General features: G+C 44.9%; 1 protein-coding gene across 1 annotated transcript in view; it reads left to right on the top strand.

Annotated features, from left to right (window-relative positions):
• LOC126210554 (uncharacterized) overlaps positions 1–14881 on the top strand; it is a 68005-nt gene that overhangs the window by 29862 nt on the left and 23262 nt on the right. The window contains exons 3-4 of the mRNA XM_049939811.1: positions 1934–2027; positions 13705–13790. Of these exons, the coding sequence (XP_049795768.1) occupies positions 1934–2027; positions 13705–13790 (180 nt within the window). The remainder of the gene's footprint in view (positions 1–1933; positions 2028–13704; positions 13791–14881) is intronic.

The raw sequence follows: 14881 nt of genomic DNA, 5'->3' as shown, positions 1-14881 counted from the left end.
AGTGCGGTGGAGCACCATGCTGTTGAAAGATGAAGTCGGCGCTGTCGGTCTCCAGTTGTGGCATGAGCCAATTTTCCAGCATGTCCAGATACACGTGTCCTGTAACGTTTTTTTTTCGCAGAAGAAAAAGGGGCCGTAAACTTTAAACCGTGAGATTGCACAAAACACGTTAACTTTTGGTGAATTGCGAATTTGCTGCACGAATGCGTGAGGATTCTCTACCGCCCAGATTCGCACATTGTGTCTGTTGACTTCACCATTAAGAAAAAATGTTGCTTCATCACTGAAAACAAGTTTCGCACTGAACGCATCCTCTTCCATGAGCTGTTGCAACCGCGCCGAAAATTCAAAGCGTTTGACTTTGTCATCGGGTGTCAGGGCTTCTGCTTTAGCCTTTTCCGTAAGATTTTCCAAACCGTCGGCTGTGGTACGTTTAGCTCCCTGCTTGCTTTATTCGTCGACTTCCGCGGGCTACGCGTGAAACTTGCCCGCACGCGTTCAACCGTTTCTTCGCTCACTGCAGGCCGACCCGTTGATTTCCCCTTACAGAGGCATCCAGAAGCTTTAAACTGCGCATACCATCGCCGAATGGAGTTAGCAGTTGGTGGATCTTTGTTGAACTTTGTCCTGAAGTGTCGTTGCACTGTTATGACTGACTGATTGCATTTCAAGCACGACATACGCTTTCTCGGCTCCTGTCGCCATTTTGTCTCACTGCGCTCTCGAGCGCTCTGGTGGCAGAAACCTGAAGTGCAGCTTCAGCCGAACAAAACTTTATGAGTTTTTCTACGTATCTGTAGTGTATCGTGACCATATGTCAATGAATGGAGCTACAGTGAATTTATGAAATCGCTTCAATCATTTGTAATAGCCCTGTACTTGTGTTAACGCGTCACGTGCCCACAAAGCCACGAGGGAGCATCCCAGGTCTCGATGGGCAGTGGTCATAGTGTTTTGGCTCATCAGCATATTTGTACCTTTGTGATTTGGAAGATTCAAAGAACATAGTTTGTTGGTGAAAATTTCGAAAGATCAATGTATGCCTGACTAAGCACAATGTTAAAATGAATGGTATGTTAGGTAATTTGCCGCCTTTCCAGGTTGTTTTCCTGCATTCAAAGGGTCTCCCTTATATATTCCGTTCTTGTCAGTGGGGGTGGGGGGTTCAGTTACATAAAAATGTTCTGGGATAGGTGAACCAGAAGCCGCGTTTTGTTGGCAGAACACTTACAAAGCAGCAACATATTTAATAAAGAGACTGTCTACACTATATCTGTCCGTCTTCGAAAGAGCGTTACTGTGTGGTATGGGATTAACGGAGGACAAAACGTTCAAATGTGTGTGAATTCCTAAGGGACCAAACTGCTTAGGTCATCGGTCCCTAGACTTACGCACTACTTAAACTAACTTAAACTATCTTATGCTAAGAACAAAACACACACCTTTGCCCGAGGGAGGACACGAACCTCCGGAACGGAGGACGTCGAAGAAGTTCAAAGAGAGGCAACTCGTTTTGTACTATCGTGAAGCTGTGGAGTGGCCATCACGGTAATGATACGCAAGTTGGGGTGGCAATCATTAAAACAAAAGCGTTTTTTGTTGCAGCGAGACCTATTGACAAAATTTCGTTCACCGACGATCTCCTACAATGCAGAAATTTTTTGCTGACCCCCACCTTCATAGAAATGAAAGTCATAATAAAATAACTGAAATTCAAGCTCTGACAGAAAGATTAAGCTGCTCATTTCTTGCAAGTGCAGTAAGAGACTGGACCAGTAGAGAAACAGCCTCAAAGTGGACCTACAAACCCTCCGACAATCACTTGGCCGAACTGCAGGGTAATCACGTAGATGTAGATGTAGATGTAGAACTTGTTTCTGGAAAATTTTATGAGACTACAAGTCATCCACTGAGATGCACTCTTACGTTTCAGCTGGGGAATGTCAGTGTCCTCGCATTCATAGTGGAGCGGGACATGAGGATGACGAATGCGGTTTTGCTGAACTTCTTCAAAAATAATGGATCAGGTGAGAAGGTTATCCATCTACAGGAATGATACTTGCTTCACTACCTACATCCATAGAGTCCCACCCAATGCTTGGAACGACAATGCACGTATTTGCTGCATAGTCACCAAATTTTGATTATCACCTCCAAAAAGTGAAATAATGTAATTAATTTTAGTCTGTTAATAAAATGTGACCCAATTGTCGATATGTAAAATTCATCAAATTTTGGTTACTTAAAATTTTGGACACGGCTGGAGCAGCAACCGGAGAATGAACTCTTCTTGTAGAAGTAGTAAACAACCAGTCAGTTCCAAACTGAAAGGTTTATTAATACTCCTTTACCATGATTTGCATGTTTATAAATATGGAGGTGAAATTTTATATTTCAAGACGGACGCCTTTCGGCTATATTTTAGCGTAACTCTACCACAGCATCTAATGCAGTTGTCTATTTTTTCCTTCTGAAGAAAACGTTTTTATAAACGCTACAAACATCATAAAGCGGCTTTAACAATCCTTCCAATTTGCAACTGATTGGCTGTTTACTATTTTTACAATAAGGTTTTGGCTACTGCTGCAAATGGTCTTCCTCAGGCTGTTTTGATGACAGATGAATTACACAAAACTTATGTAGTAGTGGAAGAAGCTGTTTTCATAATCTGATAAGGAACAAGGGATCAGGAGAAGGGTTGATAGATCTTCTTTGGTGGCGTTTTTGCTTTATTTCTTGTCATTGGTGAGAATAGACGTACTTGATTGGCATTTGCGTTATTTCTGGCCATTGTTGTAAATGTGCTATGTAGAAACGGGCGGAAAAGTTTTGAGTTTGAGAGTGGTGATGGTGACTGAAAGCAGTGGCGGACCACATCCGTGATCAAATGTTGTATACAGAGCTGTGATCGGTGTTAGTGGAGAGGTCTCCGACACTGGAATGACCACGTGAAGCTCAGAGCTCAACGAACTGTTGTCAGCAGATAGTCCTGGCCAGCGGCACGTGTGAGTTGCATCGCCCACTGGAGTCAGCGTGATGGCCACAGCCAACAGGAACTTCACACTGTGGCTGATGTACGACCATGCCTTCCAGGCTGCTGGCACACCTCGGAGTGCAGAATCCAACACAGGGCAGGATGGTGCTCAAACACTAGCCCCTGAGATGATCGATGTCGAAGTCGCGAGAACGCTGTGTGCGAGGACCAGCATCGATCGAAGCCTTCAGGACATGTTGCACAGTGACAAAGAGATTGCGACGCCCCCCAGCCTCGGTTCAAGCAGGCGTTCCACTAGAGGGGTGGCCGCCATTGGGTGGTTACCAATAAGAGGGAGACACAGTGCTGAAGGCGCTGTCTGCACCGCTACTGGAAGTCCATTGTTGATGACTGGACGCACCACGAGGCGTTGCAGCAATCTCCGTGTAGAAGACAGCAGATGGAGACGGCAGTAGGTGACGTCATGAACACACCCCAGTACTGTCATGTACAGGGAGTGTGAGTGAGCTTCTGAGAACAACTGAGTACATATGAGACTGAGGGTCTGATTTGGGAAGGGGTATTTGTGAGGGTCAACTGGTCAGTACTTTTTGAACAGCAGCACTCCCAACCTAGAAGAGACAACAGGTGGAAGTAACGAGGTTTCGCCATTGGGTGTCGACGACTTCATTCGTATTGCTCCTCTTGTCTAATCAGTTCTTGAAGGAGCCTAGCCAGAGATTTAGTAACGCCCACCTTCGCCCTTCAGAGCCGCTTGCTAGCTTCTTTCGCTTCGTCAGCTCTATAAGTGAGTCCCTTTGCACGTCTTCTTACTTCGTGCTCCGTGGTCCCCACTACCTGGTCAGCACAATGATGGCACCGCTCTCCCTATGACGTCGTTTTGCTGCATTGGGGAAAGACGGTTCAGTGCCATACATTAGCACTTACCTCAACACGTCGTTTGCGAAAATGTGTTGAACAAGTAGCAGGCGTTACCTATTTGCACTTCCATCCAACCATCCTCCCAGTGAAGCAATATTGTACCTCATCAGCGAGGGTATATCATGCAGGGGGGGCAGCACATCGAGCCACCTAATTTAGTAAATTCACTTCCTTAGCTGCGTCATTTCCCTGAACAGTTTTGCGTCGTAGTTTCCAGTTGGCTGTCACCTCCATCCACAGCTTGTCTAGGTGGCTAAATGGAGATCTTGAATTTTCTGCTGGATACACGCGTTGAGTAGACTGAAGGACACCTAGGAAACTTCTCAACACGGATATGTCCCATCTGCTCCAGTGCCTCAAGATTGCATGCAACTCTGCACCAAATACGCTATAATCATTGAGCAAACAAAACTTCAGCACAACTCAAACTGTTGAGCAGCAAGAGGATTATCCTGCTTAGAACCATCTATAATTACGTCTATACAGCTGTTTTGCTCGTATGTAGTTGCAGTAAAAACATAGGCAGGAGTGCAGTCTCTCCAGTACCAGACAAACAAGAGGAAATAGCGCAGCTACTACCCTATTTCGATTTTCTTCACACTTCTTGAGATGCCGTGACCTAGCTTATTTCATACACCAATAAACTACAAAAGCTTATATTTGAAGCTTACAAGAATTCCGAACACTTGCGAAACTGAATCATATTTGTTTCATTAAAAATAAATTTTGTTCAATATTTCATTACGAGAGACGTCTAGGGCGTACGCTGAAAGTTGTCTCAAACGTTCCAAAGTTATCCAGGAAATATTTGTTTAAAGGTATATTACTATTATTCCTGAAGTGTAAACTCTTAGCAAGCTTGAGTTGACCAAAAATGGTTCTCGTCCTCTTGGTTTGACACGTCATTGTGTAACCATGGTAACTGGCTACAGAACCCTTAACTCTGTGGCTAGATGTAGCACAGGATTACATATTATACAGTTTAAAATCCACATATGGGTACAGATTTTTGAAATTACAGAAGCTCTCTACCCCCTGTACCTGGAGGATAGTATACCGAGAAATACGTGAAGCTTCCTGGACGGTGTTTCCATCCCGTGACCGATTTTAGAACCACATGAAGAAATGTGCCCTGCAGACAACCATAAGCAGTACATTAAACGTATTCGCAATTGCCAATGTGGACATCCATCAACTGTAGAACTGAATGACGACAATGAACATTTGTGCCGGACCGGGGTTCGAATCCCGGAATACCCCGGTTATCGCGAGCGGTCGCCTTACCTTTTATGTACCAAAAATCCAGGAGTCGCTCGCGCCTTCGGATGGTGATACATCCAAACGTGTGTTTTCGAAATTTCTAAAGGAGATTCCGTTCGTATTTCGTTCAGAGCGTCATGTTGGCAAAATAAGCATCAGCATCGCATGGCTTGGTCGTTCCAGCCGGAAGGCGTTCGACAGAAAACTGGAAAAGAACTGCTTGTACCTAGGTTTGCGAACAAGTGCCAGCATTTGACTATCCGTGCACAACTCATGGCCAGGCCCAAACTTCACATGACGTCAAACATGCGTCTGAAACCTGTACTCGGACATCCAGTGTGTATATTCTGGCGCCCGTGCATAAATACGATACTGAACTGCAAGCATGTGCAAAGGAAATTTGCTTCGTAAATGGGATTAACACAGGCACTGCAATATCGCATCGTAACAGAAGCAGTTTCCGGCATTTTACACTGTTTTTATTGTTGTGAGATATAAGGCTTTTTTGTGCAGCGCTTGTAATTTTTATGAATTCTACTTACAAGGGAACCTCCCCATCGCACCCCCCTCAGATTTAGTTATAAGCTGGCACAGTGGATAGGCCTTGAAAAACTGAACACAGATCAATCGAGAAAACAGCAAGAAGTTGTGTGGAACTATGAAAAAAATTAATAAAATATAAAAACTGAGTAGTCCATGCGAACATAGGCAACATAAGGAGAACGTCAGCACAGAAAAATCTTGGTCCCGTGGCTACCGTGAGTAGCTGCGGAACGAGAGGTCCTTGGTTCAAGTCCTCCCTCGACTGAAAATTTTACTTTGCTTATTTTCGCAAAGTTATGATCTGTCCGATCGTTCATTGACGTCTCTGTTCACTGTAATAAGTTTAGTGTCTGTGTTTTGCGATCGCACCGCAAAACCGTGCGATTAGTAGACGAAAGGACGTCTCTCTCCAATGGGAACCGAAAACATTTGATCGCAAGGTCATAGGTCAACCGATTCCTCCACAGGAAAACACGTCTGATATATTCTATACGACACTGGTGACGGCATGTACGTCACATGACAGGAATATCTTGTCGGCCCACCTAACTTGTACACTTAGCGAATGGGTAAAAAGATTCTTCTACCTTGCCCGATTTAGGTTTTCTTGTGGATGTGATAATCACTCCCAAAAAAGTGATGAAAACATAAGAGTTTGTCACATAAACTGAAAATAAAAAATTGAACTTTTCACTCGAGGGAAGACTTGAACCGAGGACCTCTCGTTCCGTAGCTGCTCTCGCTAACCACGGGACCACGGCGCTCCTTGACTCTCATTGTCCTTGATGTTGCTTATCTTCGGATGGACTACTCAGTTTGTATATTTTACTAATTTTTTTCATAGTTCCACACAACTTCTTCCTGTTTTCTCGATTGATCTGTGTTCAATTTTTCAAGGCCTATCCACTGTGCCAACTTATAACTAAGACGGGGGTGCGATATTGAGGTTCCCTTGTTAGTGCCATAAACTATCCAAAAGCTATTTGGAGGATAATGTTAATTCTTCAGTTACAGAGTTTTATGGTGACTAAAATTCAGTATACTTTGACGTGTAAAGTTAAGCACACGTAGAAACGGAAGGTCTTCTACCATGTAACATGTCGTATTTGCAAGTTAATTTAGTTTCTTTAATATTTCAATAATTTTCCCCTCCCAGGAAATGGAAATTTATGTTGGTTCCTAATATCTTCCATTCCTAATGTCACGTCTTTGACTTGTAACAGGTTTTTTTGTGATACTGCATCTTAGTTTGAGTACTAGGTTAATAATGGAAAAAAATTGGCAAATTTGTAGTAACGTTCTAAGGGACCAAACTACTGAGGTATCGGTCCCTAGGCTTACTCACTAATTAAACTAACTTAAAGTAATTTACGCTAAGAACAACACACACACACACACCTATACCCGAGGAAGGACTCGAACCTTCGACGGGGGCAGCCGCGCGAACCGTGACTACGCGCTCCCGACCGTGTGGCTACGCCGCCCGGCTAGTAATGGAACATACAGTATTGACAAGTTTTGTTTAAATGAAACACTTTTAAATTTTAGTAGAAAATTTGCTCCTAGATACATGACAATGTTTTAACTTGGAGTAGCGTTGCACATATAGAAAAATCATACTTTTACAGCGTAATGTTTGTAATTTCTGGAATAGAGTGCAGCAAACAAGGTGAATGCTATGCTTTCAAAAAGGAATAAACGTCTAGTACAGGGCTGGGACTCTTGAAAGCGAACAACAGCCTCCCCTACTAGTTACACAAAAATAAATTCAAATTTGAAACAAACATACGAACTGCCATGTTGTTTATTGAAATAATCACACCAGGACGTTCAGTAAGTAATGCAACACGTTTTCTTTCGACCAATCTCGGTTAAAAAACGCGTAGTTCTATTTTACACACAGTACGCGAAGGAACTTGCTCCGCTTCTTACAGCGGTGTACCGTAGGTCTCTAGAAGAGCGTAGCGTTCCAAAGGATTGGAAAAAGGCACAGGTCATCCCCGTTTTCAAGAAGGGACGTCGAACAGATGTGCAGAACTATAGACCTATATCTCTAACGTCGATCAGTTGTAGAATTTTGGAACACGTTTTATGTTCGAGTATAATGACTTTCCTGGAGACTAGAAATCTACTCTGTAGGAATCAGCATATGTTTCGAAAAAGACTGTCGTGTGAAACCCAGCTCGCGCTATTCGTCCACGAGACTCAGAGGGCCATAGACACGGGTTCACAGGTAGATGCCGTGTTTCTTGACTTCCGCAAGGCGTTCGATACAATTCCCCACAGTCGTTTAATGAACAAAGTAAGAGCATATGGACTATCAGACCAATTGTGTGATTGGATTGAGGAGTTCCTAGATAACAGAACGCAGCATGTCATTCTCAATGGAGAGAAGTCTTCCGAAGTAAGAGTGATTTCAGGTGTGCCGCAGGGGAGTGTCATAGGACCGTTGCTATTCACAATATACATAAATGACCTTGTGGATGACATCGGAAGTTCAGTGAGGTTTTTTGCAGATGATGCTGTGGTGTATCGAGAGGTTGTAACAATGGAAAATTGTACTGAAATGCAGGAGGATCTGCAACGAATTGACGCATGGTGCAGGGAATGGCAATTGAATCTCAATGTAGACAAGTGTAATGTGCTGCGAATACATAGAAAGATAGTTCCCTTATCATTTAACTAAAAAATAGCAGGTCAGCAACTGGAAGCAGTTAATTTCATAAATTATCTGGGAGTACGCATTAGGAGTGATTTAAAATGGAATGATCATATAAAGTTGATCGTCGGTAAAGCAGATGCCAGACTGAGATTCATTGGAAGAATCCTAAGGAAATGCAATCCGAAAACAAAGGAAGTAGGTTCCAGTACGCTTGTTCGCCCACTGCTTGAATACTGCTCAGCGGTGTGGGATCCGTACCAGATAAGGTTGATAGAAGAGATAGAGAAGATCCAACGGAGAGCAGCGCGCTTCGTTACAGGATCATTTAGTAATCGCGAAAGCGTTACGGAGATGATAAACTCCAGTGGAAGACTCTGCAGGAGAGACGCTCAGTAGCTCGGTACGGGCTTTTGTTAAGGTTTCGAGAACACGCCTTCACCGAAGAGTCAAGCAGTATATTGGTCCCTCCTACGTATATCTCGCGAAGAGACCATGAGGATAAAACCAGAGAGATTAGAGCCCACACAGAAGCATACCGACAATCCTTCTTTCCACGTACAATACGAGACTGGAATAGAAGGGAGAACCGATAGAGGTATTCAGGGTACCCTCGGCGACACACCGTCAGGTGGCTTGCGGAGTATGGATGTAGATGTAGAAGTAGAAGCTCTTGCAGAATGTCTACTGAGGACCTGGCAGTGAACAAAAGCACGGCGAGTAGTTGGGCGAGGCGTCTGTCATCACTGCAACAAGGTCGCGCGAACCGTCTGATCTTCGAGTGCTGACAGGCCTGCAGTGGTGAAACGTGCGGACACACTCATTCCAGGTAATCGTTTGATCACACTCAAACACCTCCTGCTCAACTGGACGTCTCTGTTGGTAGTGCTTTCACACTCGCCAAACAGATGGGGTACTCAAAGGTTCGTGCCTGGTGGGTTCCTCACCACCTAAGAGAAGACCGTAAATAGCAACGAAACCTTCTGTGCGCAATTGCATACGTATTACGAGGCTGACTATGACAATTTTTTGTCGCACATCGACACAAGAGATGAAACATGAGTTCATCACGCCAAATCAGAAACAAAACGGCAATCCACGGAGTGGCGTCATTCCATTATTCCTCCGTAGAAAAAGTTCAAAGCCGCGACCTCAGCCAGTAAACTCAGACGATGGTCTTCTGGGTCTCTGACGGGGTTATTCCGTTTGATGCCCTCCCTTATGGTGAAACGATCAGCTCAGAAGTGTATTTTGCTACCCTAAGGAAACTGCAGAAACGGCTTTGTGCTCGTCGCCGTAATAATGCCAACAATTTCTCCTTCGGTATGACAACAAAAGGTGTACACAACCGAGGGGGGTACACAAAACTTCATCGGACTGTTCTTCCTTATCCACGTATCTGGGACCTTCCGAATTGCATCTGTTTGGTCCTATGAAGGACGCACCACGCGGGAAGAAGTAAATGTGTGACTAGGGCCTCCCGTCAGGTAGACCGTTCGTATGGGGCAAGTCTTTCGATTTGACGCCACTTCGGCGACTTGTGCATCGATGGGGATGAAATGATGATGAATGGTTCAAATGGCTCTGAGCACTATGGGACTAAACTGCTGAGGTTATTAGTCCCCTAGAACTTAGAACTAGTAAAACCTAACTAACCTAAGGACATCACAAACATCCATGCCCGAGGCAGGATTCGAACCTGCGACCGTAGCGGTCCTGCGGTTCCAAACTGCAGCGCCTTTAACCGCACGGCCACTTCGGCCGGCAAATGATGATGATTAGGACAACACAACACCTAGTCCCTTAGCAGAGAAAAATCTCCGACCCGGGCGGGAATCGAACCCGGGCTCTTAAGACTGACATTCTGTCGCGCTTGACACTCAGTGGACGGGAAGCAGTATGTGGACAGAAAGACGCTGGCTCCCGCGTCGACCAGTGAAGTGGTAGCATGCGGGCACACGGGCCCTCCCAGTAAGTTGGCGTATAGCCGCCACACTGAACGGTGATTATGTTGAAAACTAGGGTTTTGTAGGGTAATATGGTGTATTAGAATCCTGATTGGTGTATTAGAATCTTGTTGCATCAGTAATTGAACGACCCTCGTATATGTCAGTAATACTGTTAAATGACTTAGAAATACACTACCGGCCATTAAAATTGCTACACCACGAAGATGACGTGCTACAGACGCGAAATTTAACCAACAGCAAGAAGATGCTGTGATATGCAAATGATTAGCTTTTCAGAGCATTCACACAAGGTTGGCGCCGGTGGCGACCTCTACAACGTGCTGACATGAGGAAAGTTTCCAACCGATTTCTCATAACACAAACAGTAGTTGACCGGCGTTGCCTGGTGAAACGTTGTTGTGATCCAAAATTGTTAAGGCTTTCGTGGCCACTTGTTGACAAACTGCCTATTGGCTTCTGTCTCGGGTTCTTCGGCCGACGTTCATCTAATGATTTTTCTGACGTTTCGCCAGCACGAGTGGCTGGCATTGTCAAAGCTTCACCCTCCATTGCCGGTGGTGAACTGGAGGCGAGCTCGCGGCCGCAGACTATATGTACCTGGCGCGCCAACGTCCGAGGGCTTCTCCGCGGTCATTTCCGGTGCGGTTCTCCTCTTGCTACCTGCGACGGTCGTTCGATGCAGTACGGGAAGCCAGGATCCGTTTACCTTAAGGCTTTCCTCTTTCTTGTTGAAACTGTTCGCGTGTTTTTGTATTTCTACAGCTTCTCTGAACAAGCGCGTGTGATAGTGCTTCTCTACAGCCAGAACTTCCGTGTCGGCGAATTTTATTACGTGGTCGGTCTCATTCAGTGCGTGCTCTGCCACGGCCGATTTCTCCACCTGCCCCAACCTGCAATGTCGCTTATGCTCCTTGATCCTGGTGTTAATGGATCGTCCAGTCATTCCGACATAAACTTTTCCGCATGTGCATGGTATGCGGTATATTCCCGACATTGCAAGTGGGTCTCTTTTCTCCTTCGCCGATCTAAGACACTCTTTGATCTTCCTTGTCGGTTTGAAAATCGTCTTTACGCCATGTTTGCGCAATATACGGCCGATTCTGTCCGTCACTCTGGGAATGTAAGGCAGAAAGGCCGTACCCGACATTTCTTTTTCTGGTTCCTTACTTCGCCGAGTGTTTGGCTCTGTTACACTTCTAATATAATTTGTGGAGTACCCATTGCTCCTCAGGACAGTTTCCAGGTGTTGCATTTCTCGTTCGAGGTGTTGCGGCTCACATATTCGTCCTGCTCTCGTTACGAGCGTACTAATCATGCCTCTTTTCTGGCTCGGATGGTGGTTTGACAGTTTGTGCAGGTATCGGTCCGTGTGTGTCGGTAGCAAGAGGAGACCCGCACCGGAAATGACCGCGGAGAAGCCCTCGGACGTTGGCGCGCCAGTCTATATATAGTCTGCGGCCGCGAGCTCGCCTCCAGTTCACCACCGGCAATGGAGGGTGAAGCTTTGACAATGCCAGCCACTCGTGCTGGCGAAACGTCAGAAAAATCATTAGATGAACGTCGGCCGAAGAACCCGAGACAGAAGCCAATAGGCAGTTTGTTGTTGTGATCCTTCGTGTAAGGAGGAGAAATGCGTACCATCACGTTTCCGACTTTGATAAAGGTCGGATTGTAGCCTATCGCAATTGCGGTTTATCGTATCGCGACATTGCTGCTCGCATTGGTCGTGATCCAATGACTGTTAGTAGAATATGGAATCTGTGGATTCAGGAGGGTAATACGGAACGCCGTGCTGGATACCAATGGCCTCATATCACTAGCAGTGGCTGTAACGGATCGTGCAGCCACGTCTCGATCCCTGAGTCAACAGATGGGGACGTTCGCAAGACAACAACCATCTGCACGAACAGTTCGACGGCGTTTGCAGCAACGTGGACTATCAGCTCGGGGACCATGACTGCGGTTACCCTTGACGCTGCATCTCATACAGTAGCGCCTGCGATGGGGTACTCGACGATGAACCTGGGTGCACGAATGCTAAAACGTCATTTTTTCGGATGAATCCAGCTTCTGTTTACAGCATCATGTTGGTCGCATCCATGTTTGGCGACATCGCGGTGAACGCACATTGGAAGCGTGTATTCGTCATCGCCATTCTGGCGTATCACCCGGCGTGATGGTGTGGGTTGCCATCGGTTACACGTCTCGGTCACCTCTTGTTCGCATTGACGGCCCTATGAGCAGTGGACGTTACATTTGACATGTGTTACGACCCGCGGCTCTACCCTTTATTCGATTCCTGCGAGACCCTACATTTCAGCAGGATAATGGACGACCGCTTGTTGCAGGTACTGTACGGATCTTTCTGTATACAGAAAATGTTCGACTGCTGCCCTGGACAGCACATTCTCCAGGTCTCTCACCAACTGAAAACGTCTGGTCAATGGTGGCCAAGCAACTGGCTCGTCACAATACACCAGTCACTACTCTTAATGAACTGTGGTATCGTGTTGAGGCTGCATGGGTAGCTGTACGTGTACACGCCATCCAAGATCTGTTTTACTCAATGCCCAGGCGTATCAAGGCCGTTATTAAATCCAGACGTAGTTCTTCTGGCTACTGATTTGTCAGGATCTGTGAACCCAAATTGCATGAAAATGTAATCACATTTCAGTTATAGTATAATATATGTGTCCAATGAATACCCGTTTATCATCTGCATTTCTTCTTGGTGTAGCAATTTTAATGGCCAGTAGTGTAATAAGGTAATTTATTTTCTACTTCATGCTTCGCATTCATGTACCAAATTTTTATTTTCTGCCAGTACCCAACCATTAAATGTTAAAAAATGAAAGTATTATTTTCATTAAAAACTGTGATTTCATATTTATTAATTAACACATTTGTTAAAAAATGGGCAAATCATAAAAAGTGAAAAAACGTATGCCACTAGCGAGATTCGAATCAACGACATTACATTTACATACCATTCATGCTACACGCTTAGCTGCTGGTGACTGTGCTAATAACCAGGTGGCTCAGCAATCTTCCAGTCCTCAAATTCTATTTTCCTCAACTTTCTTTTTTACATTATTTACATACTAGCTTAGAAATTTAATTGCCGGACACTGACTTTCAGAGACGGCTAGTTTGTAATGTCTAAAAATTATTCTGCGTCCCTGTAGTGGTCAATTTCGCAATCGACTCCAGTCCTGGATAAATGTTCGTAATTTGATGCTGTTATATATATATATATATATATATATATATATATATATATATATATATATATATATATATATATATCTGTACTAAAGTTAAACCGTGTTGGTATTAAGTAAGGTGTGTTGTTGCAGCCCCAGTGGTGATGCTGGCTTTGATGTTGGTGGTGTCCAATGCGGCTATTCTCCTGGACATTGTACTCTTCGTTGGCGCTTTCAGAGTAAGTAAAGATTAACCATCTGGGCTAGGCTCCAAACTGTTAAGCCACACTCTATCGGATTAGGGGAATATAATAAATAGGGAATTTAAGGCATAGGAATACTCTGAAGCCATTTATAAAAGTGGGTGTATGTATGATGTTCCGCATATTCTTCTAAACCACGGGATCGATTTCAGTCAAGTTTGGTATACATAATACTTATTGTCTGAGAGAGGTATAGTGAGAGTAAGAACCACTTAACTCCCATAGAGTTAGGGGTGGGGGTTGGAAAGGTTTGATAATGCCTGACATGTTGGATGCCCTGGAGGCCTGGCACCTTGTGGATCTATTGGAGTGCACTCTGGGCAGTGAATGTGTGGATGGGCATCGTTGAGTGGAGAGATGGTGAAGGTAGAGGCAGATAGTGAGAGAGCTGAGGAGGGAATTATCAGAGAGAGGGAATGGTAGTAGATAATGAGATGGTACAGTGGAGGTAAGAACCACCTAGTTCCCATAGGGCTAGGGATGAGGCTGGAAATGTTTGGTAATGTCTGATATCTTGAACACCCTGCAGGACTGGCCGTTGTGTGGGTCGTATTGGAATGCGTGCCAGAGGTTATAGGTGTGAAGGAGGACGGCTGAGAGGAAAGACGTTAAAGAAATGGTGGATAGAGTGTGGAGGGCAGGATGATCAGAGAGAGTGAAGAGATGGACAGATAGAGGGAGCGAATAAGTTGACGAAGGAAGGGTACTAAGAGGAAGTTCAGAGATAGAGGTGGGGCGATGAGATGGACAAATAAAAGGGGGAGGAAGAGACGGACAGTTAGTTGGGGAAGGAGGAGATAGAGAGAGGTGGGAGGAGGAGATGAACAGAGATGGGGGAAGGGAGGATGAGTTGGGCAGAAGGAGGAGGAGACGTGTGCAATACAAAATAAAGAACATTGAAAACAGCGCACCAAAGGGGTATCATCGGATGGAAACGAAATTTATTAGATGTAAAGATACAGGTGAGAGATTCAAGTGATTCCAAAACACAAATAAACAAATACAGTGAGTACAAGTAGAAAAGTACAGTGCAACATCAATAACGCGTTGTATCATCTGTTGCTGCA

Source organism: Schistocerca nitens, chromosome 10, assembly GCF_023898315.1.
Source record: "Schistocerca nitens isolate TAMUIC-IGC-003100 chromosome 10, iqSchNite1.1, whole genome shotgun sequence".
Classification (NCBI taxonomy): Eukaryota; Metazoa; Arthropoda; class Insecta; order Orthoptera; family Acrididae; genus Schistocerca; species Schistocerca nitens.
This window is presented reverse-complemented; position numbering and strand designations above follow the sequence as displayed.